This window comes from Rhincodon typus, chromosome 29 (assembly GCF_021869965.1).
Source record: "Rhincodon typus isolate 14 chromosome 29, sRhiTyp1.1, whole genome shotgun sequence".
Lineage (NCBI taxonomy): Eukaryota > Metazoa > Chordata > Chondrichthyes > Orectolobiformes > Rhincodontidae > Rhincodon > Rhincodon typus.
This window is the reverse complement of record NC_063360.1, coordinates 565,365-590,898: the sequence shown is the minus strand read 5'-3', so window position 1 is coordinate 590,898 and position 25,534 is coordinate 565,365. Positions and strand designations below refer to the sequence as shown.

General features: G+C 44.0%; 1 protein-coding gene across 2 annotated transcripts in view; it reads right to left on the bottom strand.

Annotated features, from left to right (window-relative positions):
• LOC125486507 (hematopoietic SH2 domain-containing protein homolog) overlaps nt 1-25,534 on the bottom strand; it is a 38,744-nt gene continuing 13,210 nt past the window's right edge. For both annotated transcript variants that reach the window (XM_048614264.1, XM_048614265.1), the window contains exons 2-6: nt 19,557-19,689; nt 17,917-18,006; nt 14,894-15,059; nt 11,563-11,928; nt 1-895 (exon numbers count right to left, since the gene is read on the bottom strand). In XM_048614264.1, the coding sequence (XP_048470221.1) occupies nt 266-895; nt 11,563-11,928; nt 14,894-15,059; nt 17,917-18,006; nt 19,557-19,689 (1,385 nt within the window). In that variant the 3' untranslated portion in view covers nt 1-265. The remainder of the gene's footprint in view (nt 896-11,562; nt 11,929-14,893; nt 15,060-17,916; nt 18,007-19,556; nt 19,690-25,534) is intronic.

Genomic DNA, 25,534 nt, shown 5'->3' with positions numbered 1-25,534 from the left:
GGAACGCGTTGCCAGTGGAGGTGGTAGAGGCGGGCACGATAGCGTCATTTAAGATGTATCTAGACAGATAGATGAATGGGCAGGGAGCAGAAGGAGACAGATCCTGGGAAAATAGTCGACAGGTTTAGATAGAGGATCTGGATCAGCGCAGGCTTGGAGGGCCGAAGGGCCTGTTCCTGTGCTGTAATTTTCTTTGTTGTTTGTTCTTTGTAAAGGCAGACATCTTTTATCAGTAACATTACATCTTCACAATCTTTTGGTTGGGTTAATATCCAGGAGCATATGGAGGTGGAGTCATATATTCTATAGGTAGATCAAAGCTGCCACTTTCCTGTTCTCTTACCTCTCCCTCGGTCGGCAACTGAGCACCTTCCACTGTCTTCTTCTCATCAAACTGCCTTGAACAGATTATGTGTCTGTGGGGCATGAACTGACCCTGTGATAGGGACTGCCCACGTGTGGTCCTGGGAGAGTGATGGGAGTTGTTCAGAGCTGGGAAAAGCAGGTCAGAGTGACTCATATTTGAAGGGGAGTCACCTGTATATTTCGTGTCAGTCATGTGATCAGTTGGCTGTCTCTGGGGAGTGATAGGCCAGGGGTTTGGGTGATCAATGGGCTGTCTCTGGGGAGGGATAGGCCAGGGGTTTGGGTGATTAATGGGCTGTCTCTGGGGAGGGATGGGCTTGGGGTTTGGGTGATCAATGGGCTGTCTCTGGGGAGGGATAGGCCTGGGGTTTGGGTGATCAGTGGGCTGTCTCTGGGGAGGGATGGGGTTAGATTGTCTGCTGTTGAGGTTATCACTGGCTTGATGCTTAAATTCAGAATTTGAATGGCACATTGTTGTTTCAGGGCTGCTGGGCTGATTCCTTTGATTCCGGGGATCAGAAGCAGTTACCTGAAATAAAAAGATGATCCATTAATTTACTGACATTTCCTGAACAAAGGTTTCTTTTCAGTCTGACACAGGCTGATGGTCAGTGAGAAAACAGATACGTTGGCCATTAGGTGAGTTTTGAGAAAGTTCACCCATCAACTCTCCCAATGTGGAGGTTCCAGCTTTGCCAGTGACAGCTATTGAAGCTGCTGTTTACTCACCCGAGGCTTCACTTGAATGGTCTCCTCTCCCAATGTGGAGTTTTGTGTGGTACAGAACCTGATAGGATTCTCCAAACTCTACTGGGCCAAGAAAACACTTTTGAATTCTAATCATTGCTGCAAATTTGGAAGTCACACGATGCCAGGTTATAGTTCAACAGGTTTATTTGAAACACCTGATGAAGGAGCTGTGCTCCGAAAGCTTGTGATTTCAAATAAACCTGTTGGACTATAACCTGGTGTTACGTAACTTCTGACTTTGTCCACCCCAGTCCATCACTGGCATCTCCACATCATTTCAGCAAATGAGGGGACGGGGGAAGCAGGCAGAATGTATTCACACAAGGACATATGAGGAGTAGAACATTTGGCCTCTCCTCAACAGGATTACAGCTGGTGTTTTGCTCCAAATCACTTTTCCCACTGACTTCTCAAAGAAAGTGTTGCCTTCACACAACCATTGGATGTCCTGAAGCACTTTGCAGCTAAATAAATTCTTTCTGAAGAGTTGTCAGCATTGTAATTTAAGCAACATAGCAGTGCTGAACAACAACAAGGTGCTAATGACGGATAGTCTGTTTCTGTGATGATGATGGAGGGCTAAGTATTGTTTCAGGAGATTGAAACAGAAGAAATGTGTAGAACCACATGGTAACGGTGGGGAAGTGGGATAGATTGAATCACTCTTGCAGAAGGACAACCCTGACATGTTGGGCTGAATGTGTTGCAACCATTCTATGATCTTATGCATTTGCACACAGCCAGATCCCGCGAAGAGCAATGAGGTGTTGAACAAATAGTAAAAACAGAAACTGGAGACAGTGAAGAGTGTGCAGAGAGAGAAACAGAAGTTATCTTTCAGGCCATTGTCATTCTGCTTCTCTGTCTAGAAACTGTCATAGCTGCTCAAGTTTCCAGCAGTTTCCATGTTTATTTCAGATCTCCAGCATCTGCAGCATTTAGCTTTTGTGTTTAATGACCAGATCATTTGTTTCTGGATAAGAATTGGATGAGGCAATGTGGTGAACCTGTCTTCAAATGTGTAACAGGAACTTTAATGTCATCCCAACAGGACAGAGTTAACATCTCATTGGAAACTGTGCACCACTGAGAGTGTACCACTCCCTCACTACAGCACAGAAAGTTCAAGCCTACATTCAGCACTCAAGCCTCTAGATTGGGGCTTGAACCCATAGCCTCCTGGCTCTGTAGGACATGAGCTCCTTCATTTATTGAAAGTGAACTAGAGTTCTAGCTTTGTTTCGTCTGGGTTTGTTTATTTGGATGCTATTGTTTGAATTTTGTTACTGGGCTTGGGACAGTTAGAGTCACAGAGTTATTCAGCACAGAAACAGACCCTTCGGTCCAACTAGTCCATGCTGACCAGATATCCTGAACTGATCTAGTCCCATTCGCTAGCGTTTGGCCCATATCCCTCTAAATCCTTCCTGTTCATATACCCATCCAGATGGCTTTAAATTGTACCAGCCTCCACCACCTCCTCTGGCAGCTCGTTCCATACATTAACCAAGCTCTGCATGAAAAAAGTTACCCTTTAGATCCCTTTTAAATCTTTCCCCTTTCACCTTAAACCTATGCCCTCTAGTTTTGGACACCCCTATTATGGGAAAAAGAACTTGGCTATTCACTCTGCCCATGCCCCTCATGATTTTATAAATGTCTATAAGGTCACTGCTCAGCCTCGATGCTCTAGGGAAAATAACCCCAGCCAATTCAATCTCTCCCTGTATTTCAAACCCTCCAACACTGGCAACATACTTGTAAATATTTTCTGAACCCATTCTGAGTGGTGTCTCTTGCATGCACTTTATTTTAGTTTTGGTGAGTTTTGTTCTGCTCACTGGAACTGGTTTGCTGTAGTAACTTTACTGCTTGCTTTTGGGAAATGTGATATTGTCCACTTTGGAATAGAAAAATCATTGTACTATTCACATGGAGAGAGATTGTAGAACTCTTGAGGTACAGAGGGACCTGAGTGCCTGTAACACGAATCATATAAAGTTAGTATACGGGTTTACCAAGTGATTAGGGAAAGAAATGGAACATTGGTGTTAATTGTAAGGAAACATGGAAACATAGAACACAACAGCAGGAGCAAGCCATTCAGCCCTTTATTGCCCCCTCCCCCTTAATTCTGAGACTATGCCCCCTGGTCCCTGACTCTCCCATGAGGAGAAACATCCTCTCACTCTGGCAAACCCCTTAAGAATCCTACATATATTTCAATGAAACCACCTCTGATTCTTCTAAACTCCAGTGGGTAAAGTCCCAACCTGCTTAGCCTTTGCTCATAAGACAATCCCTCCATACAGAGGATCATCCTGGTGAACCTTCTCTGAACTGCCTCCAATGAAACAATATCTTTCCTTAAATAAAGGGACCAAAACTGCTCACGATACTCCACATATGCTCTACCCAGCACCTTGTACAGTTGCAGTTTCCTACTCTTATACTCCAACCTGCTTAAAATAAGGGCAAACATTGCATTCGCCTTCCTGATTACCAGCTGCACCTGTGTGCTAGCTTTCTGTGTTTCATGCCCAAGTCTCTCCCCAGTCCCCTTTTGTTGTAGTTTTCTATAGATTTTCTCCATTTAAATAATATTCTGTTCTTTTACTTTCTCTTACAAAATGAACAACTTCACATTTTATCACATTGTACTTCATTTGCCAAATTTTTGCATGCTTAATTAACCAATCAATACCTCTTCGTAAATAGTATCCCTCTCATAATTTGACTTTCCATCTATTTCTGTGTTGTCTGCAAGTTTGGCTACTTCCTCCAAGTCATTAGTATAGATTGTAAATAGTTGCAATCACAGCACTGATCCCTGTGGAACGCTGTTTGTTACTGGCTACCAACCTGAAAAAGAGCCCCTTAGACACACTTGCTGTTTTCTGCCCATCAAGCAATTGTCTATCCATGTCAATATACTGCCTCCAACATCGTGGACTCTTATCTTATGATTTAACCTTTTGTGAGGTACTATGTTGAATGCTTTCTGGGTGTCCAAATACAACACATCGCAGGTTCCCCTGTACCCACTCTGGTTGAGACTTACTCGAAAAACTCTAATGAATTAGTTAGACATGAATTCACTTTCATGAAGACATGTTGACTCTGCTTGATTAGATTATGATTTTCCAAATCTTTGGCTATTACTTCCTTAATAATTGATTCCAATTCTTTTCCAACAGTGGATGTTAGGCTAATCGTCATATAGTTACCACTTATTGCTCCCATCCCTTTTTGGGTAGGGGTGTCACATTAACAGTTTTCCAATCCTCTGGTACTTCTCCAGAATCCAAGGACTTTTAGAAAATTACAAGCAATGCATCCACTATCTCTGCAGCTACTTCTTTTAGGATTTTAGGTTGCAAACCTTCATAATAAATTCCAATTTTTCTGATGATAAGGGACCTGCATTTGTTTCACTAATCCTTTTCTCTTCGCGTACACATAGCAACTTTTGCAATCAGTTTGCATGTTCCTTGCAAGCTTATTCCTGTACTTTATTTCCCTCTTAATCAATCCCCTTGTCCTTCTTTGCCTAATTCTAAATTGCTCTCAATCCTTAGATCTGCTGCTTTTTTTTGGCCATTTTGTATGCCCCTTCCCTGAATCTGTGCTACCCTAGTTTCCAAGGTTAGCCAATGATCAAGCCCCCTTTCTGATTTTATTTCTGTGCCACACAGGAATGAACAATTGTTGCTATTTCTCCATGTGCTCTTTGGATGTTTGATGTTGCCTATCCACTGTTTTCCCTTTAAGTAACTTTCCCAATTTTTTGCAAATAAGGAAATTGGAATATAAAAATAGGAAAGTTTTACTGCAACTGAACAGGGCATTAGTGAAACTGTATCTGGAGTACTGTGCACAGGCTTTGTGTTCTCAGTTGAAAAGGTTATAACTGCGTTAGTAACAATTCACTCAACTCCTCCCTACAATGAAGGACCTGTGAGGAAAAGTTAAACACCTTTGGCCCTGAGAAGAAGAGGAATTTTTCCCTGGAGCAGGGGAGGCTGAGGGGTGACCTTATAGAGGTTTATAAAATCATGAGTGGCCTGTATAAGCTGAATCGCAAAGGTTTTTTCTCCCCCAGGGTAGAGGGCGTAGGTTTAAGGCGAGAGGGGAAAGGTTTAAAAGGTACCTAAGGGGCAACATTTTCACACAGATGGTGGTGCCACACAGATGTATGGAACGAGCTGCCAGAGGACGTGGTAGAGACAAGTCAATTACAACATTTAAAAGACATCTGGACAGGTACATGGACAAGAAAGGTTTAGAGGGACATGGGCAAATGAGACTTGTTCAGTTTAGCAAACCAGGTTGGCATGGATGAGTTGGGCTGAAGGGTCTGTTTCTGTGCTGTATGACTCTATGACTGTAAGAAAGAATCCTATTGAATAATATAAGATCTTGAAGGGATTGGACAGGGTAGAGGCACTTTCCTCTTCTGAGGGAAAGTAAAATTAGGTGACATAGTTTAGGAAGAAGTACGAGGAGATTTTGTCTCAGGTGATTGCAAGAGTGTGGGGTTTTCTTTGTCACGAGATGGTAGAGGATGGCTCCTTAAATTTGGTCAAGATTTTAGATAGACAAGGCACTCAACAGTTATGGGGGGAGTGGTCTGGAGAGTAGAGCTGAGACCACAACTGGGCTAGCCATGACTTTATTGAACGGTAGGGCAGGCTTGAACCCTAACCCTATTGCAGCCTTGAAGGAACAAACAGCTTGTGTCCACTCTCAAATCCGATTTTCCTATGTTGAAGATTGGGCTTAAATGGAACTTTTTTTGTCAAAGACTTATTTACGGCACAGAAGGAAGCCAATGAATTCACGTGAAGCAATTGAGTCAGTCATACTCACCTGCTCGATCCCCATTGCCATTCAAGTTTTTCTCAATTGCATGCCCATCCAATTTCTATTGATTATTTCTGTTTGCACAAGCTCTGTTTTCAGCGAGTTACAGGATATTTTGAAAATTTGGTCCAAATTCCAATAAAGAAGCCCATTGTACATAGCTAAAAGGCACTGACACTTGGGGAAAACCAATAGCCAACCCCAAAAATCTCATATCTCATGGCTCATTGCTTCCTGCCATTAATTCTAGGTTTTGTCCAGGCTGAAAGCGGTTCTCCTATTCTATGAGATAGTAAGAACTGCAGAAGCTGGAGTCACAGATAACACAGTGTGGAGCTGGAGGAACACAACGGGTCAGGCAGCATCAGAGGAGCAGGAAAGCTGATGTTTCGGTTCGGGACCCTTCTTCAGAAATGCTGAAGAAATTCTTCAGAAGGGTGCCGACCCGAAACGTCAACTTTCCTACTCCTTGATGCTGCCTGGCCTGCTGTGTTCCTCCAGCTCAACACTGTGTTATCCCTGACTCCAGTATCTGCAGTTCTTACTATATCTGACATAGTTCCTTGAAACTGGCATCATAGTTAGACAGAGTAGTGAAGAAGGTGTTGGGCATGCGTGCCTTTATTGCTCAGATCATTGAGTATAGCAGTTGGAATGGCATGTTGCAGCTGTACAAGATATTGGAGTACTGTGTACAGTTCAGGTTGTCCTGCTGTAGGAGGGATATTTATTAAGTTGGAAAGGGTACAGAAAAGATTTACAAGGATGTTACTGGGACTGGAGGGTTTGAGTTACAAGGAGAGGCTGGATAGGCTGGGACATTTTCCACTGGAGCATAGGCAGTTGCGGGGTGACCTTATACAGGTTTATAAAATCATGAGGACAATAGATAGGGTGAATAACAAAGGTATTTACCCGAGGGTTGGGGATTTCAAACCTAGAGGGCATAATTTTAAGGTGAGAGCGGAAATATTTAAAAGGGACACAAGAGGCAACCTTTTCACAAAGAAGGTGGTGTGTATATGAAATGAACTGCCAGAGGAGGCTGCAGAGGCTGGTACATTTACAACATTTGAAAGATTTCTGGACAGGTACATGAATAGGACAAGTTTAGAAGAATATGGACCAAACACAGGCAAGTGGGACTAGTTTAGTTTGGAAAATCCTGTTGGCATGGACAAGTTGGACCAAGGGGTTTGTTTCCGTGGTGATAGGACTCCATGGTAGTGTAGAGATTGAGACCAGGTTGACCCTTGTTAACTACGAGGCTCTTGATTGTGGTTGTTAACCTGGGCCAGTCATGAAAGCCTCGGCTGACCGATATAACCAGGAGATGTCCATAGCCAGATGGTGACTTTCTGCCTTCAGACCTTGCAGCGATACCTTTATGTTGAGCCTCCTGCTAGCTAGCTGGTGCACCCTGGCGAAGTATTTGATCCACCAGGTGCATAACGTCAATTACAACACGTAGCTCATGTTTATCGAGTGCAAGGATTTGCAGGTTGCCCTCAGGACGCTGCCTTTCTTTTACCAAGACATAATCACTGTCTGGGACATGGTTGACTTGTGCTGGGCCTACCCTCAATCAGGAGTAGCGTCTAACGCCAGAGGGCCATTGCAAAGGAATCTGCACCTCCACAATTGTGAGTTCAAGTGGCTGATGGAGGGGAGGGCTGTGGCTGCGGGTGTGACCAGGGTCAGGGGCATGCTAGGTGGCGGGGGCCTGGGTTGGATGCTGCTGCAGGAATTGGAACGCAGGGGCCGCAGTAGATGCCCAGCTCCTGACCACTGCCATCCAACACCTTAAAACGGCAGTGCTCGGATCCAACATTGTGACCCAGTTAGAGGATGCTCAGGTATGTGGCAGAATCCCATCTGCATGTACCCCTGCCTGATCAGAATTTCACATTGGCCCAAAGATCCCATTCTTTCCCTGGGGGCATGTGCTTCACAAACTGAGACGCCTCCAAAACATTGATAGTATAGATTTTAGAAATGCTAAACAGCAGGCCCTGTACAGACTGCTGCTGCACACCATCCACCTCCTCTTCTTCACCCACCGCCCTGGCACATCCCGCTGTGCCCATTTGCCATCGGATGGCGGAGATCCCCAGTGGAGGGGTCTCTATGTGGGAGTCTTCCGTCTTTCCGTCGGGGATCTGGGTGGAGGGTTTTGCACGCAACAGTCCCTTGTAACCGCGGATTGCGGTGGTTCATAGACTCCCAGCCCAAACTGTCTGTTTTGTGGTGCTGTGGACAACGTAATTTAGATAAATGCGAACTGTTGCATTTTGGTAGAACAAACACGGGCAGGACTACACCGTTAATGGTAGAGCCCTGGAGAGTGTTGTTGAGCAGAGAGACCTAAGGGTTCAGGTGCATAGGTCCTTTACATTACATGTGTGGGCGCTTGCACTCCGTTTTCAGTTATCTCAAAGACCTCCTTTTGTGGCTTTGGTTGCACTTCAGCCCCACGCTCCTGATCTTTGGGCACCTGGTGGGGAGGGGAGCAGGCAGGTTGGGGGATCTCCTTGTGGGTCTGCTCCTGGGCCTGGCCAAACTGGTCATTAACAGGTCCAGGCAGCAAGCTGTGGAAGGGGTCATTTCTGCCGACTGCGTCCCCTTCTTCCATGGCTACGTTACAGCGCAGGTGTCCCACCAATACTCTCAATGCCTTTAGGGAAAGGGGGCATTGCGTTATTCCCCCTTCCAATTCAATTTTGCTTTGATCCTTGAACCCTAAGGGGCTCTGCTTGTCACTGGTTCCCTGGCTGCATGGGTGTCTTTCCCGGTAGTGGAATATTAATAAAGTTATTTACACAACTACTTTTTTTCACTGTATCCTATATATATATAACCAGGGGATTAGAATCTCCTCAGTTGAGAATTGACTCTAAGCTTGCTGACTACAGGCAGTGTACTGTGCACTAATAAATACAGGGTGTCTTTGCGATGGGACCTGGCCTCTGTGCAGTTATTTCAGGTGGGACAGGAAATTGCTCTTCATATTTTAAACACTGTAATACAGGAAGGATCAAAATTCCTTGATGACTTGTCTCCACCTTTAATATTGGTATATAATTTTGCAAAGATTTGTCATGGAATAATGATTGAGATAAATTTGCTTTGCCCACATTCCAATGTTGAAATCGCTGGATAATGGATGTGGGCTTTTTTTACCCCTCCATTTCACTCTGTCCCAGAATTCCTGAGACTTCTTCATCAGAGGTAAATTAAAATGTCTGAGAAATTCACTTCATTTTTAAAAACAATTCTTTCATGGGATGTGGTTAATGCTGGCAAGGCTGGCATTTGTTGCCCATCCCTTATTTCCCACAAACAGAGAGGCTTGCTTGGCTATTTCAGAAGGCAATTATGAGTGAGTTGCAATACTGCGGGTCTGGATAAGATGAGGATGGAGATTTCCTTCCCTAAAGGGTATTAGTGAATCAGATGAGTTTTTGTGACAATTGATAATAGTTTCATGGTCACCCACCCATTACTGAGAATAACTTTCAATTTTATATTTATTAATTGAATTTAAGTTCCACCAGCTTTGTGATTTGATCCATGTCCCCAAAGCATTAACCTGAGCCTCTGGATTGCTAGTCCATACCTGTCACCCACTGAACCGACATAGAAATGAGATGGGAGAGGGAATTACCAGACCACCACTATCAAGGATGCTTGTAGTGGGGGCTTACTGCTGGAACCCTACTCAGCTAAGAAGGTCAGAGGGGCCGTAGGAAGCTCAGGATTAGCCTGAAGGTATATCACCTTCATCTGAATATGAGGTCAACTTTATGGCTAGTTGAACAGCCAATATTATCCAGGAGTTTCTTGAACTCTTTGGGCAAGGTCAGCCCCCAGAAAAGCTCCATAGAGTCATCCCACACTCCAAAAGTGGCCTCACCAATGTCCTGTACAGCCTCAACAAGCCATCCCAACTCCTTTAGTCAATGGTCTGAGAAATGGAGGCAAACGTTCCAGCCTTCGTCCTGTGACACAACGTTAAAGGAACTATGCACCTGAACCCCTAGGTCTCTCTGCTCAACAACACTCTCAAGGGCTCTACCATTAACTGTGAAAGTCCTGCCCGTGTTTGTTCTACCAATATGCAACACCTTGCATTTATCTAAATTAAACTCTATCTGCCACTCCTTGGTCCATTGGCCCACCTGATCAAGATCCCATTGTACTCTTAAATAACCTCCTTCACTGTTCACTGTCCACTACACCACCAATTTTGGTGTCATCCACAAATTTACTAACTATGCCTCCTATATACTCATCCAAATAGTTTATATAAATGACAAATCCTGCACAATACTGCTTGTCACAGGCCGAGAAACAACCCTCCACCACCACCCTCTATCTCTGACCATCAAGCCAATTGGCTAGCTCTCCCTCGATCCCATGTGATCTAACTTTACTAACCAGTCTACAATGCGGATCCTTGTCAAAAGCCTTCCTAAAGTCAATGTAGATAACACCTTCTGCTCTGCCTTCATCCATCTTCTTGGTCACATCCTCAAAGAATTCAAACAAGTCAGTGAGATACGATTTCCTGCACACAAAGCCATGCTGACTATCCCTGATCAGTCCTTGTCTCTGCAAATGCATGTCTATCTGATATCTCAGAATCCCCTTCAACAACTTACCCACCACTGACATCAGACTCACTGGTCTATACTTCCAAGGCTTTTCCTTGTAGCTCTTCATAAATAAAGGTACAACATTAGCCACTTTCCTATCTTTTGGCATGTCACCCATGGATGTAGATGATACAAATATCTCTGCCAGGGGGTCCGCAATTTCTTCCCTAGCTTCCCACAATGTCTTGAGATACACTTTATCAAGTGCGGAGATTTATCTCCCTTTATGCTTTTAAGACCTTCCAGCACCTCCTTTTCTGTACTATAGACTGTTTTCAAGCCATGAATGTTTATTTCCCTGAGTTCCCTAGCTACAATGCCTTTCTCTACAATAAAAACTGATGCAAAATGTTTGTTTATTATCTCTCCCATTTCCTGTAGTTCCACACATGGACAGTCTTGTTGCTCACTAAGGGGCCCTACTCTCTCTCTAATTGCTCTCTTACCCTTAATGTATCTTATAGAATCTTTTTAGATTATTCTTAACCTTATTTACCAATGTTCTCTCATGTCCTGTTTTTGCCCTCGATTTCCCTCTTAATTATGCCCCTATCCATTCATACTTCTCAAGAGATTCACTTGATCTCAGCCGTCTATACCTGACATATGCCTCCTTCTTATTGCTGACCAGAGCCTCAATATCTCTAGTTATCCAGTGATCCCTTCACCCACCAGCCTTGCCCTTCATGCTAACAGGAACATATTGTCCTGAACTCTCGGAATCTCACTTTTGAAAGCCTCCAACTCGCTAGTCATCCCTTTGCCTGCAAACAGTCTACCCCAGTTAACTTTTGAAAGATCCTGTCTAATACCATCAAATTGGCCATTTAAAGTTCCCAATCAAAGCCCCACAGGAGGTAGCTGTTCCAGACCATATATCTGAACCAAATCCAATTGCGTGTGAGAATAAAATTTGAGCGGTACTTACAGCAGGAATGGGCTCCTGCTCTGTAGACAAGGCAGTCAGCTGGCTGAATGAGGGGTAAAGTCTCTTCACTGGCAGCAGAGAAGGCTGACCACCAGAGGAGGTTCTAGTCTCTGGTGTTGGTTTCGAGTCAGTGATTCCTCGACGTGGAAGTGGAAGAGGAGGCATCTTGTGACGGTTTCCTCTTGGGGGTAATCGAGGGCCACTGGACACTTGTTTTGATAGGCTAGCAGTCCACCTGTCAGGAGCAGGGTCTGAGGGCTCTGGATTGGAGCTTGAGGAACTTGAGTGAGGAGTTGGTGAGCCTTGTACCTCCTTTGTGGGAACAAAAAGGCACAGCTCTTCATAATGGACAGTGGACTGGCTCAGCTGCAAAAGAGGAGAATTCAGTCACATGCAGAACATCTGGCAATCCTTTACCAACATCTACACCCACGAGCACAGAGCCTCAACTTGCTGCCTGTGAAGAGACCCTCCCCATTGAGAAAAATCCCTGTGAGTTCAGACTACCTCCTGTTACATCGTCAGACTGCAACAAATTCCCAGACAGCAAGATCCAAGAACAAAGGACCTGAAGAGGCTCAGTGCACCTGGTGTGTACAATCATTCCCGCTCTCTCTTTAATTTGCAGCACATCTCCCCATAGAAACCCCACTGATGCGACCATGTTAAAACAGGGAAGGCAACTCCAGCAAGTGGGCACTTAGAGCTTGATTAGGGAGGCCAGTCTGGGTGCTTGGGCAGGGGAGGGGAGAATAGGCATAGGGAGGCCAGTGTGGGAGGGGATGAGGAACAGAGCGAAGGCAGGCGGGGGAGGGAAAGCTAGTCAGGGAAGGTGGGAGAATCTCCTGCAACAGCAGCAATGCACACATTCGTGACATGTTTAGTCAGCCTCGGCGGTACTCCTGCTCTTTCTACTTTGCTGGAAATTTGGCTAATCACAGGGCCTAGTCCTGGTTATAAGCAGGCCAGCACTGACATCAATTGTACAGCCTTATTCATGGTTTCAGAATGGCATTTGTAAAATCACGGAACTATTACAGTACAAAGTGAGGCCATTTGGCCCATCATGCCTGTGTCAGCTCATGGAATGAGCATTTCTCTTTGTGCCATCCTTCCCACAACATTTCACTCAGACATTGGAAAGCCCGATTGACTTTGCCACCATCAAACTTGCAGGCAGTGCATTTCAGACCCCAACCACTCGTTCGTGGATAAATTCTTACCAAACATCACTTCTCCTTCTTTTATCAATTACTTTCAATCTGTGATCTCAGATCCTTGATTTCTTTATGAGTGGGAACAGTTTCTCTCTATCTACCAGGTCCAGACCCCTCAGCATTTTGAACATGTTGATCCAATCTCCTCTTTACTTTCTCTTCCCCAAGGAAAATCACTCCAGCTTTTCCAATCTATCCAAGTAACTAAAGTTCCTCATCCCTGGAACCATTTCTCATTAACATCTTCTACAGCCTTCCCTGCATTAGGGCAGCATGGTGGCTCAGTGGTTAGCATTGCTGCTTCACAGTGCCAGGGACCCAAGTTGGATTCCACTCTTGGGTGACTGTCTGTGTAGAGTTTGCATGTTCTTCCTGTGTTTGCATGGGTTTCTTCCAGGTGCTCTGGTTTCCACCTTCAGTCCAAACATGTGCAGGTTAGGTGCATTGGGCATTGGAAATGCAGGGTCACAGGGATAGGATAAGGGGGTGGGATGTTCTTCAGAGGGTCAGTGTGGACTTGATGGGCCAGATGGCCTGTTTCCACACTGTAGGGTTTTTATGATTCTCTCCATTGCCTTCATGTTCTTCTGTAAGTGCAGTCCTGGAAACTGTACACAACACTCCGACTGAAAACAAACCAGTGTCTTATATAAGTTTAGCACAATCTCCTTGCCTTCTTACTTGGAACCCCTGTTAGTAAAGTCTGGGATACTATACACTTTCTATACTGCTCCCTCAAGCTGTCCTGCCACCAGTTATGACAGATACTCATGTACTGCCAGGCCCCTCTGCTGTTACACCCACATTCTAATTGTACCTTTTATTGCATATCTTAGCCCCATGTTCTCCCTACCCAAATAAATCACCTCACACTCTCTACATTGAACTTCATCTGCCACTTGTCTGCCCACTTCACCAAATTTTCAGTGACTGTGTGAAATTCTACACTGTTTATATTATTTCCCAATATTGTATCATCAACCATTTCTGATTCTGTTACCTATATCCCAAGTTGTTGGGCATAATGATTTGTTCCTGACAGAAGCTGCTTTGGCATTTCCCTCAAAAATGTTACAGACAGCCCCATTTAACAAGCAAGGCATCAGATACCTAGCCTGAGCTGCAAACACATCATCCAAATATAACACCACTGGGGCAAGAGGGGAAATGTCATTGTTTGGTTTAAGCAGAGGGGTGAGGAAACTGGCTGATGTTTTATTACAACAACGCAACAGTGTGAACCATACATTAGTGGGATTAAGACAATAATGTGACTGTCACTGTCACAGAGAGAATGTGCACATCTCTGTCATGGTGTTGGTGTGACAGTGCATCTGACTGAATAAGTGTGGCACGGTGAGTCAGTCACTGTGACAATGTTTTTGAATGTCTCTATTACAGTGTGCGTGATTGTCCCTGTGACTGTGTGAGTGTCTCTGTCTCTGTGGCTGTGTGACAGTGTGTATGACTCTGTCCCTGTGACAGTGTGGCACTGTGTGTGACTCCATCCCTGTGACTGTGTGACAGCATGTGTGAATCTGCATCTATGACTGTGTGACAGCATGCATGATTTGATACCTGTGACTGTGTGCATGACTCTGTCCCTGTGACAGTGTGTGTGACACTGTCTCTATTACAGTGTGTGTGAGACACTGTCTCTGCGACTGTGTGACATGTGATAGTGTGTGTGACTCTGTCCCTGTGAGAGTGTGACAGTGTGCATGACTCTGTCTCTGTGACTGTGTGTGACTGTCTCTGTGACTGTGTGACTGTGTGACAGTGTGTGTGACTCTGTCTCCGTGGCTGTGTGTGTGACTGTCTCTGTGACTATGTGACTGTGTGTGTGACTCTGTCCCTGTGACTGTGTGACAGTATGCGTAAATCTGTATCTGTGACTGTGTGACAGTGTGTGTGACTCTGTGCCTGTGACAGTATGACCTTGTGTGTGACATGGCATTTCTATATACTTTTGTGGATTGGGATTCACCTGAAATGGACTCACAATTGTGTTACAATGCCACCATTATGACAAGTGACTACTATAAAATCAGGTTTGTCCTACCACTAATTGAGTAAATGAATGGCCCTGGTTGTGGGGCAGGCCAAATCCCTACCTGTCGACAAGGCACAGTCAGGCATTCTTTGTAGGGGTCAATAGGAAATTGAGTGTGGTAATTGACCAAATCCTGCAGTGAGTTGTGGAATATTGACTCTCCTGTGATGTTGTACTGTCCGCCTGTTGTTACATCAATGATGAAATGGCGGCATCGATCAAATCCTCTGGAACAGACACAAGCAGAGAAGGTTAAAAAAAAATCCTTTCCCTCCAGATTGTTAGTGACTGAGAAAAGAACCTAAACAGCAAGAAATTGAAGAAGCCTCGAAGATGGTTTGATGTAAAAACTTAAGGGAGGAGTAGACCAACAACCATGTCAGAATGAGTGGCAGCCTGGAGACTGACAAACTGGCGTGGAGAATCTTTTCTGCAACATCCCACACTCATTTCTTACATACTCTTGGATCTTCCGGATTCTGCCTCTGTCTATGGCTGCGTGATAGTTTTACAGCTCAAGTCTATAATTCACATTATTACAGGACCAAATGTCTTCTTTGAAATAGAAATCTTTAAAGGTGCAATGTTTTGGCACTAATCCTGTGTGTGCAGGGCAGAGAGCCAGAGGTTGAAAATCCATACAGGACAAAGGGTTCAGTAATTGACAGGACTTCAAAGGATCATAACGACAGAAATTTGGAATTTTGAACTTTTATGTGCTTTGAAAAGGAAGGCTTATAAACTCCTATTTAAATGCGGCTGGAAGTTCAGGGGCTGCCTGGGGGAGAAAGAGAAATCTTGAAATGTCACACCCAACAAGGTGTTAAGGAAGCTTCAAAGAGATGGATTTAAAAGGAAGAAATAGATTACAGACTAAACTGATCTTTTGCTTTTAAATTCTGTGTCTGGTGCCACATCTCTCACTAACACCTGAAGAAGAAGCGCAACTCCAAAGCTTGTGTTCATATAATCCCTACAGTGTGGAGACAGGCCCTTCGGCCCAACAAGTCCACACCGAACCTTGGAGCAACCCACCCAGACCCATCCCCCTATAACCCACCTAATCTACACCTCCCTGAACCCTACGGGCAATTTAGCACGGCCAATCCACCAAACCTGCACATCTTTGGACTGTGGGAGGAAACCGGAGCACCCGGAGGAAACCCACGCAGACACAGGGAGAGTGTGCAAACTCCACACAGATAGTCGCCTGAGGCTGGAATCGAACCTGGGTCCCTGGCGCTGTGAGGCAGCAATGCTAACCACTGTGCCACCATGTTGTCAAATAAACCTGCTGGACTATAACCTGGTGTCGTGTGAATTTGACCTTCAGTTAACAGAGAGTGAGTTTACCGGTCATGAAATGTGAGAAGAAAGAATAGTGTAATATACACTTGCACAGATATGAAGAGTCTTCTGGCTGTTACCTCAGACTACGTACACGATGAGAGAAAAGACTTATAGATTGGGATCAGTTTGATCTGAACTAGAGATTTGATTTGTATTTTTCCCTTTCAGGGATCTGAAAGGACAAGTGTTAAAAGCCTTTTCAATCCTGGTTTTTATGTGCTAATGGAGGAAAGTGTGCTCGTGAGCTGAGGGATTTGTTTGCACTAGCCTGGGTCATTGTATGCTGTGAAGGTCACAGTCTGAGAACCACTGACTAGTCACTGCCCATGTTACAGGTAAAGGAACCTATCATTCTGGGTGCTAGAAGACAGCAAAAGACAAGGATTGCAAAATCAACTGCTCAAATATAAAATCAACTGCTCAACTATTAACATTAACCTGTCTATTCTTCATGAACGACCCAGAGAATGATTTGTATATCTTTTGACTTTTAATGGATTCCTCACATCCTATCTGTGTGTGCATGCATTATGTTATTCTTTCTTCTCACATTTAGTGACCAGTAAACTCACTCTCTGTTAACTGAAGGTCAAATTCGCACAACACCAGGTTATAGTCCAACAGGTTTATTTGAAAACACAAGCTTTCGAAGCGCTGCTCCTTCTTCAGGTGTTAGTGAGAGAGGTGGCACCAGACACAGGATTTATAAGCAAAAGATCAAAGGGTCATGGAACTGATGCAAATGTGTTGAACAAACCTAAGATGGCTGTTAAATATTTAATCAGTTAGAAAGGAGATGCAGGTTTTGATTAATTAAAATGCAAATCAAAAACTTCTTCCGAGATAACCAAAGGTTTTATCAGTATACCAGAGGTGACAACTCAGGTCAGACAATGAATTTTAGCTGTGAGGCTTATTTAGAATCTGTGTTTTAACTTGGAGTCAGACTGGTTTTATTTCCAAAGTAGAAATTTATAAAATGCATGTGATTTCAAATAAACCTGTTGGACTATAAATATAACCATAATCTGGACCTTGTCCACCCCAGTCCAACACTGGCACTTCCACATCATCTGTTAACAGAAGCTAGCCTGGTTAAATTGGCTTCTTTTCAGATATAAGTTCATCCTGGTCTGGGAGAAAGGTATTCACACGGGAGGGATCCTTTTCAAATGAGTCTTGTTCAACCAACTGAGGGAGCAAGTGCATAAAGAAGGGGAACCAGTTTATCTCTTGTCAGCCGTGAGTTTGACAGTTTGGGCTACTCTGTCTGGAGTTGCAATGATTTGGGAGCCTCACCCCAGGGCTACTTGTAACAGCATGAACGGGAAGAGGCCACAAAGCAGCAGGTTTTCCTGTTCAACTTGAATGTGGCTGATCATTACTTTAACTCCCTGTATCCACCCCCCATCATTATTCTTAATAACCTGATCCAACAGTAATCTCAGTCCTGAAGTTCTTAATTGACTCTTAACCTCAATGGTACTTTGGGGACGGTTGGGGATAGGGGGTTCCAGATCTCCACTGCTCGTTATGTGAAGCAGTGCTTCCCGAGATTGGCTCAGAACAGCCTGCTTAGGAATCAGTTTTGGTGTCCGTTGTAGCATGGCTCATGGCTCATCAGGATCTTATTGTTCCACCCAGCCTTCAAACCCACCATGTTCCCAGTTGCTGGTTGGAGGCTGGAGATGTGGGTCTCAGGTCAGGGAGATAGGTATCTCAGTTCCTCTTTACCTGTATGAGAGGCTAAGTCCAATCCGACTCTCACCAACACGGATAAGGAAACAGCCCTGAGGTTTATCCTTCAGCAATTCTTCAGCTTCTCTGTCAGCAAAACAGACCATTAACACATGGTTAATACACGGACAACACAGGGTTAGCACACACAACTAATACATGCACAATATAGGGTTAATACACAGTAACATGATTAAGGGGAGGGGTAGGGTGTTGAGGGATGGGAGGGGAGGGGGAATGTCAGGGAGGGGAGGGGCTGTTTTGGGAGAGGGGAGGGGAGGAGATTGGTGTGGGGGAGAGGACAGGGTGTGTTCAGGGAAAGGAGGGGTGGTGAGGTTGGAGGGGGTGTTTTGGGACTGGGTGTGTTTGGAGGAGGTTCAGGAGGAGGGGAAGGGGAGTTGAGGGAATGAAGGGGGAGTGTGAAGGACGTGAGAGGGAGTGTTGAGAGAAGGGGAGTGTTGAGAGAGTGGAAGGGAGTGTTGCGGGGGGTGGCTAGTGTTGGGTGGGTGGTGTGGGGGAGGTCAGCAGTGAATTGGGAGGCTGAGGCATTGTGAAGTAATCATTACCAGGCACTGTCCTGACTCATTGCTTCCAAACAAATCAGAGCTGGGCGTGTGGGAGCTAGTGGTTAGACAGACACCAGTGAGAGACAGTGTGAGTGACACGGGGGTGAGATCAAACTGACTAAGTGACACCAGAGGTCCACAAAATCTGGGTTTTTCAAGTCCAAACTGCCCTGGAGGTTTGTCATAACATAGCTAAACATTCAAAGTAACTCCACAGCTAATGATAGACTTAATTGGCTTCTGGTCTGTTAATGGTGCACCAAGCTGTCCCATCACTGTTTCCCAGTTTGTTAATAAATACCTGTTTTACATAATCAGCTCAGAAGCTGGTCTCTGCTGTTCTTTGCTTTTTAAACTTCCGTAACCTTATTAGACAGAGGATCACAATTAGGCCATTTGGTCTAACTAGTCTGCTCCAGCATTCAATCATGGCCAATGGCTGCCCACCGCTGGGTTGGATAAAAAGCAGTTCCATGCATTTGACCATTAGCCTTGAGTCACCCGACATACACTTCATTAAAATCACTCAAATTCTAGCCAAAACCAAATCTGCAGACTGGAGCAACTCTGAACTGGGCCCATGATGTTCTACAGTTCAGAGTACATGTGAATGTATACACAGTGCAGGCTACACAAGGTATATCACAGTGAGGGGTATGTCACGGTGAGGGGTACATTACAGTGAGGGTATATAATAGTGAGGGGCACATCACGTTGACGGGCACATCACGGTGACAGGCACATCACGGTGAGGGGTACATTACAGTGAGGGGTATATAACAGTGAGGGGCACATCACGGCGAGGGGCACATCACGGTGAGGGGCACGTTACAGTGAGGGGTGTATAACAGTGAGGGGCACGTCACGGCGATTGGCACATCATGGCAAGGGGCACATCACAGTGACGGGCACATCACGGCGAGGGGCACGTCACAGTGAGGGGCACGTCACGGTGAGGGGTACGTTACAGTTAGCATATTTCACCTTTTATATGGTAAATGTGATCCTGGAATAATTCCCAGTTTCGGAATCCGGGGCCCAGAGGCTTACTGCTGTTGAGCCAAGACTCACCTCCGGGTGATGATGCCATGGAACCAGTCTGGGATCGTGCCACCTCTCAACAGCTTCGCAGCTTGAGTTGTGGTGAACCAGGTGATGGCAGCTTTCCGAGTCACAGTCATATCCATCACAGTCACTTTGGCTGCTGTCAGATCACAAACAGAACAGACCATCACTCATCCAGGTGACCTACCCACTTTACCTATCAGCTTGACTGTCTTGGCAGTATCTTGCATTGCTCCAGCTCTCTCCCCCTGCTGAAGGCCTAACTTCTGGATGTCTCTATTATGAACTCGAGAGGATCCGAGTCATGTAGTCCTTGGAGAGGTGGAAGTTACCTGGGAGACCCTGTCCTTTCATCTGTGGCCACTGTTTGCTCAAATCATTTCTGTTTTATTTGTTCATGGGGTATGGCCATTGCTGGCTGGGCCAGCATTTATTGCACATTCTGAAATGCCCAGGAAAAGATGGTGGATTTCTGAGGAAGGGTCCTGACCCGAAACATCAGCTTTCCTGCTCCTCTGATGCTGCCTGGCCTGGTGTGTTCCTCCAGCTCCCACACTGTGTTAGCTCTGACTCCAGTATTGGCAGTTCTTACTACCCCCAAAGGTGGTGGGAAGCTGCCTTCTTGAACTGCTGCAGCCTTTGCGATGTAGGTAGACTGATTGTACTATTTGAGAAGACAAGTCCAAGGGGTTTTCGGCAAACAAGTAACAACTGACAGGTAAGAACAAGAATATAAGCTGTACCACTTAGTGAAGGGCTTTATGCTCACAGAATGTCCTGTTCCTTTTGGAGAGAGGGAAAGATGGGCATTAAGTGTCAGCAGCACATTGACTATTTTAAACCCTTGGCACCACTGCATGGTTCCTAGGGATAATTTCTCTGATGCCCGTTGAAATCGATATGGAGTGATTGCTGATTGCCTTGGGCACTTAACTTGGCACATCTCTCACTTACCCTGCAAACATCAAGAAAAGATATTTACTGCACAAAACACAAGTGACACATGATCAGACAGAATATAAAGAATGGTAGAGAATGCCTGGAAAGTTAATCAGGAGAAAGAAATTACAGTGTGAGAGGAACTAGCTAGGAATGAAGAAATAGATAATGTGTTTCTACACGTAACTAAAAAGAAACAGTGTAAGTATAGTGCGCATCACTTTAAATCTATGCCCTCTCATTCTTGTTCACTTTATGAGCGGGAAAAGTTTCTCCTTATCTATTAAACACAGCACACACATGATTTTGTAAGCTTCTTTCAAATCTCCTCTTAACCTTCTTTCCTAGAGGAGAACAGTCTTAACTTCTTCAATTTACCCTCATCACTGAACTTCCTCATCCCTGGAACCATTCTTGCAAACTGCTTCTACACTCTCTTTAATCATTCACATTGTTCCTATAATGTGGCACCCATAACTATACACAATACTCCAGGAGACATCAAAAAAGTGTCTTATACAAGTTCAACATCAACTCCTTGTTCTCGTACTCTGCCTTTATTAATAAAGCTGAGAACACTGGATTTTTTTAGTTATTCATTTTGTGGGATGTGGGTTTCGCTGGCTGGGCCCAGCATTTATTGCCCATCCCTAGTTGCCCTTGAGAAGTTGGTGGTGAGCTGCCTTGTTGAATGGCTGCAGTCCACCTGCTGTGGGTTAATCCATGATGCCATTAGGGAGGGAATTCCAGGATTTTGATCCAGTGACAGTGAGGGAACGGCAATATATTTCCAAGTCAGGATGGTAAGTGGCTTGGAGGGGAACTTGAAGCTAGTGGTGTTCCTATGTATCTGCTGCCCTTGTCCTTCTAGATGGAAGTTGTCTGTCTGAGCATCTTTGGTGAATTTATTAACTGATCTGTCTAGACACCTGTCCAAATAAACACCCAGGCCCCTCTGCTCCTATACCTCATTAGAATTGTACCCCCTATTTTATGTTGTCTTTTAATGTTCTCCCTACCAAAACGCATCACTTCACTGCATTGAGCCTTAGCTTTCCCTTATCTGCCTACTCCACCATCTGGTCAATATCCTTTTGGAGTTCCACGTGTCCTCCTCACAGTTTACAATTCTTCCAAGTTTTGTATCATCTTCAAACTTTGAAATTGTCCCCTGCACACCAAGATCCAGATTATTGATATATATTATGAAAAGTACCGACCCTTGGGAAATTCCACTACAAACTTTCCTCCAGCCCGAAAAATATCCAATGGCTATTACTTTTTAAGTTTCCTATCACTCAGCTAAATTTTGTATCCATGTTGCTACTGTTTCTTTTACACCAGAACCTACTACTTTCTTCACAAATCTGTTGTGTAGCACATTACATGACATTAAGTATTATCCTCAACAAGCCTTTGCGGTAGCCATTCAAAAAGTTCCAGCAAGTTACTTAAATGCAATTTTCCCATTAGACTCCCCAAAGCCTGTCTGTCATCTACAAGGCACAAGCCAGCATTGATGGAATACTGAGATAACAAGGTGTAGAGCTGGATGAACACAGCAGGCCAAGCAGCATCAGAGGAGCAGGAAAGCTGATGTTTCGGGTATGGACCCTTCTTCGGTCTAGGCCCAAAACGTCAGCTTTCCTGCTCCTCTGATGCTGCTTGGCCTGCTGTGTTCATCCAGCTCTACACCTTGTTGTCTCAGATTCTCCAGCATCGGCAGTTCCTACTATCTCTGTATCTATTTTACTGAATTTGCCTCTGCTGAGGGTGTGTTTATGGGATGCTACTATATTGGAACGATTGCTATTTAGTAGTTAAATATATTATTCTGATAAATTTTTCAATAATGTTAAAGTTATACCAATTCTTCTTTTGTTTGTATTTTAACTGTATGGTAAGAATAAGGTGTATGTTGCTTCAAGCTGGTAGTTTGACCAACTGAATTGCATCCAGAACACAATGCCTTTAAAGATAAGAAAAGGTTCTGGTCTAGCCTATCTTCTTAACATGTTTTGTTGGGATTTGGTCTGGTCCATAACGTGATGATTGGAAACTGCAACAACCTCTGCCCTTGTTCCTAGACAGGATTGAATTTAGTAACCATTAGAACTGAAATTTAGCATCATGGAACTGTATGTTCTCTGCATTTACAATGTTTATAGTTCACTGACTTGTACAGAATTGAAGAGGATTTCATCACAATTGGAGCTCCCTTTGGAGTCTGGTTAACTCATTAAGAACATAAGAACAGGAGTTCAGCAAGGACTGTGGAAGTTCAGACATTATGTATGTTTAAAGTACAGATTGACAAATTGTTAAATCTGACAGTTCAACTGCTTTGCACCTTCCTTTCAGTACTAATTTCTGCTTCACTTTGTAACACCCACACAGTTAAAAATGTACATTTGGTCCCCAATGTCCAATTCATTGATAAATGTCTGAGGTTGAAGTACTAATCCTTGCGATAACTCACTAGTCACACAGCCAACCTGAGAATAACCTATTTATTCCTACTCTCTGTTTTATGTCTGTTGCCGATTATTAATCCGTGGCAGTACATTACTTCCTATTTTATATGCTTTAATTTTGCTGATTAACCTCTTGTGGTAGGAGTTTATCAAAAGCCTTTTGAAAAGGCATTATGCTATTCCCACCAACTTCACTTTATCAATTCTATTAGTGACATCCTGAAAAACTCCGACAGGAGATAATCACCAATGCACCCACTATCACCATAACAACTTCTTTCAACATTCTGGGATGTAGAATATCAAGGCCCGGGACTTAGCAACCTTCAGTTTCTCCGACACAACCTTCTGACTAACATTAATTTCTTTCAAGTCCTCATTCTCCATTGTCCCTTGGATTTATAACACACTCATATTCAATTCTTCCTTTCTTTACTACTTTTTCTGGCAACTTCATATACCTTTTCTTTTAACCTTCGACAACCTTTAAGTTCCTTTGCTAGCCACAGTTAACTGACATTTTTGGGGGGTTTTGTGCCTTTAAGGAATGCGGTAAACTATATAATAACTGTTTATAAATAAAGGCTACCCATTGCTTATATACCATCATACTTTTAATGTTTTATCCCAGTCTATTTCAACCTCTTACCTTCACAATTTCCTTTATTCAGATTTAACTCCCTGACTTCAGAGTGGGCTATTTCACCTTCAAACATAGTCTAAAATTCTATCGTCTTAGTCATTGCTAAAAGTTCTTTTTCAAAAAGATTTTTAGTTAGCCCTTTTTCATTGCAGAACGCTAGATCTAAAATAAAATGACAGAATCACATGCATTGTTACAGTGTAGAGGGAGGCCATTTGCCCATTGTGCCAATCTCCTGCTTTCCCCCAAATTCCTGCACATTATTTCTAATCAAACAATCACCCACGACCCTCTTGTATGCTTCAACTGAGTCTGCCTCCACCACATTTCACTCTGAATACTCACTGTTTTTCTTGGATTATCCTTGCTTCATTTGCACATCATTTTAAATCTATGCCCTCCCATTCCTGCTCCTTTTACAAATGGAAACAGATTTGCTCCATCTATTCTATCCAACCAGCTCATGATTTTAAAAACCTCAATCAGATCTCCTCTCAGCCTTCTTGTCTCCAAAAAGAACAGTCCCAATTTCTTTAATCTACCCTCAGTAATGAAATCTCTCATCCCTGGGACCATTCTTGCTTCTGCATTCTCTCCAATGTATTCACATCTTTCCTGTGCATAATACTCCGGCTCAGGTGTAATAAATATCCTGTACAAGTTCAACAGCACGTCCTAGCCTATTTTCTAATCGGTTCCTCAATGTATTGCTCTAGAAAAACATTCTAGAGACTCTCCCCCGCAGGATTAATGTTAGATTACTAGCACGGCATTCAACCCCTCAGTGTTCTGGCTGAGACAGACTTGGGAGCTACTTCCTACCTGAAGGAAGAAAAATGACTTTTTTGTTATTTGACAAATAAATGTCAAGGACGCACTTTCAGGCAGAGAATGCAAGCAAATACTCTGTCACTGACCACATTAAAATATTGTTACATTTTCTAGAAGTAACTAAAGTCTTGCTGGTTCCACTGATTAGTTCAAAATAGTTCAAATGCTCAGTCTTCTTATCCCCAAGAACAGAATCTATTATCTTCCCCTTTCTCCTCAACAACTCTCCCCATCCTCAAAAACAGACTGGAATGACATTTGAAATTTTTCAATCTGGTGGGATCTTTTAAAAAAATTGTTCAGGAGGTGTGGGTGTCATTAGCTGGGCCAGTATTTATTGTCCATCCCTAATTTAGATGGAGAAGGTGGTAGTAAGTTGCCTTCTTGTACAGCTACAGTGTATTTGGTGTGGGAATATCACAGCACTGTTAGGAAGGGAGATTGAGAACAGTGATATATTTCCAAGTCAGGATGGTGAGTGGCTTGGAGGCGAACTTGTAGGGGGTGGTGTTTCTATGTATCTGCTGCCCTTGTCCTTCTAAATGGAAGTGGTCATGGGCTTGAAGGTGCTATCAAAGGAGTATCAATGAACTTCTGCAGTATATCTTGTAGATGGTACACACAGCTGCGACTGAGTGTTGGTGGTGGTGGGAGTGAATGATTGTGGATGTGGTGCCAATCAAGCACAATGCTTTGTCCTGGATGGTGTCAACTTTCTATCATGTTGTTGCAGCTGCATTCATCCAGGCAGGTTTCCATCACTCTCCTGACTTGAGACTGGCAGATGGAGAACAGACTTTGGGGAAGCGGGAGGTGAGTTACTTCCTGAAAAATTCCCAGCCTCTAATCTGTTCTTATAACCAAAGTCATATATGGCCAGCCCAGTCAATTTCTAGTCAATGGAACCCCCCCCCCCACCGACCCCAGGATATTGACAATGATGGGATTCAGCAATGCTAATGTTGTTGAAGGTCAAGGATTTTGACTAGGTTTTCTGCAGAGATATACCAAAGCTGACATCCAACAACAAAATTAATCTTCTTATGTAGAAACCAAAAGAACTGCGGATGCTATAAATCAGGAACAAAAACAAAGTT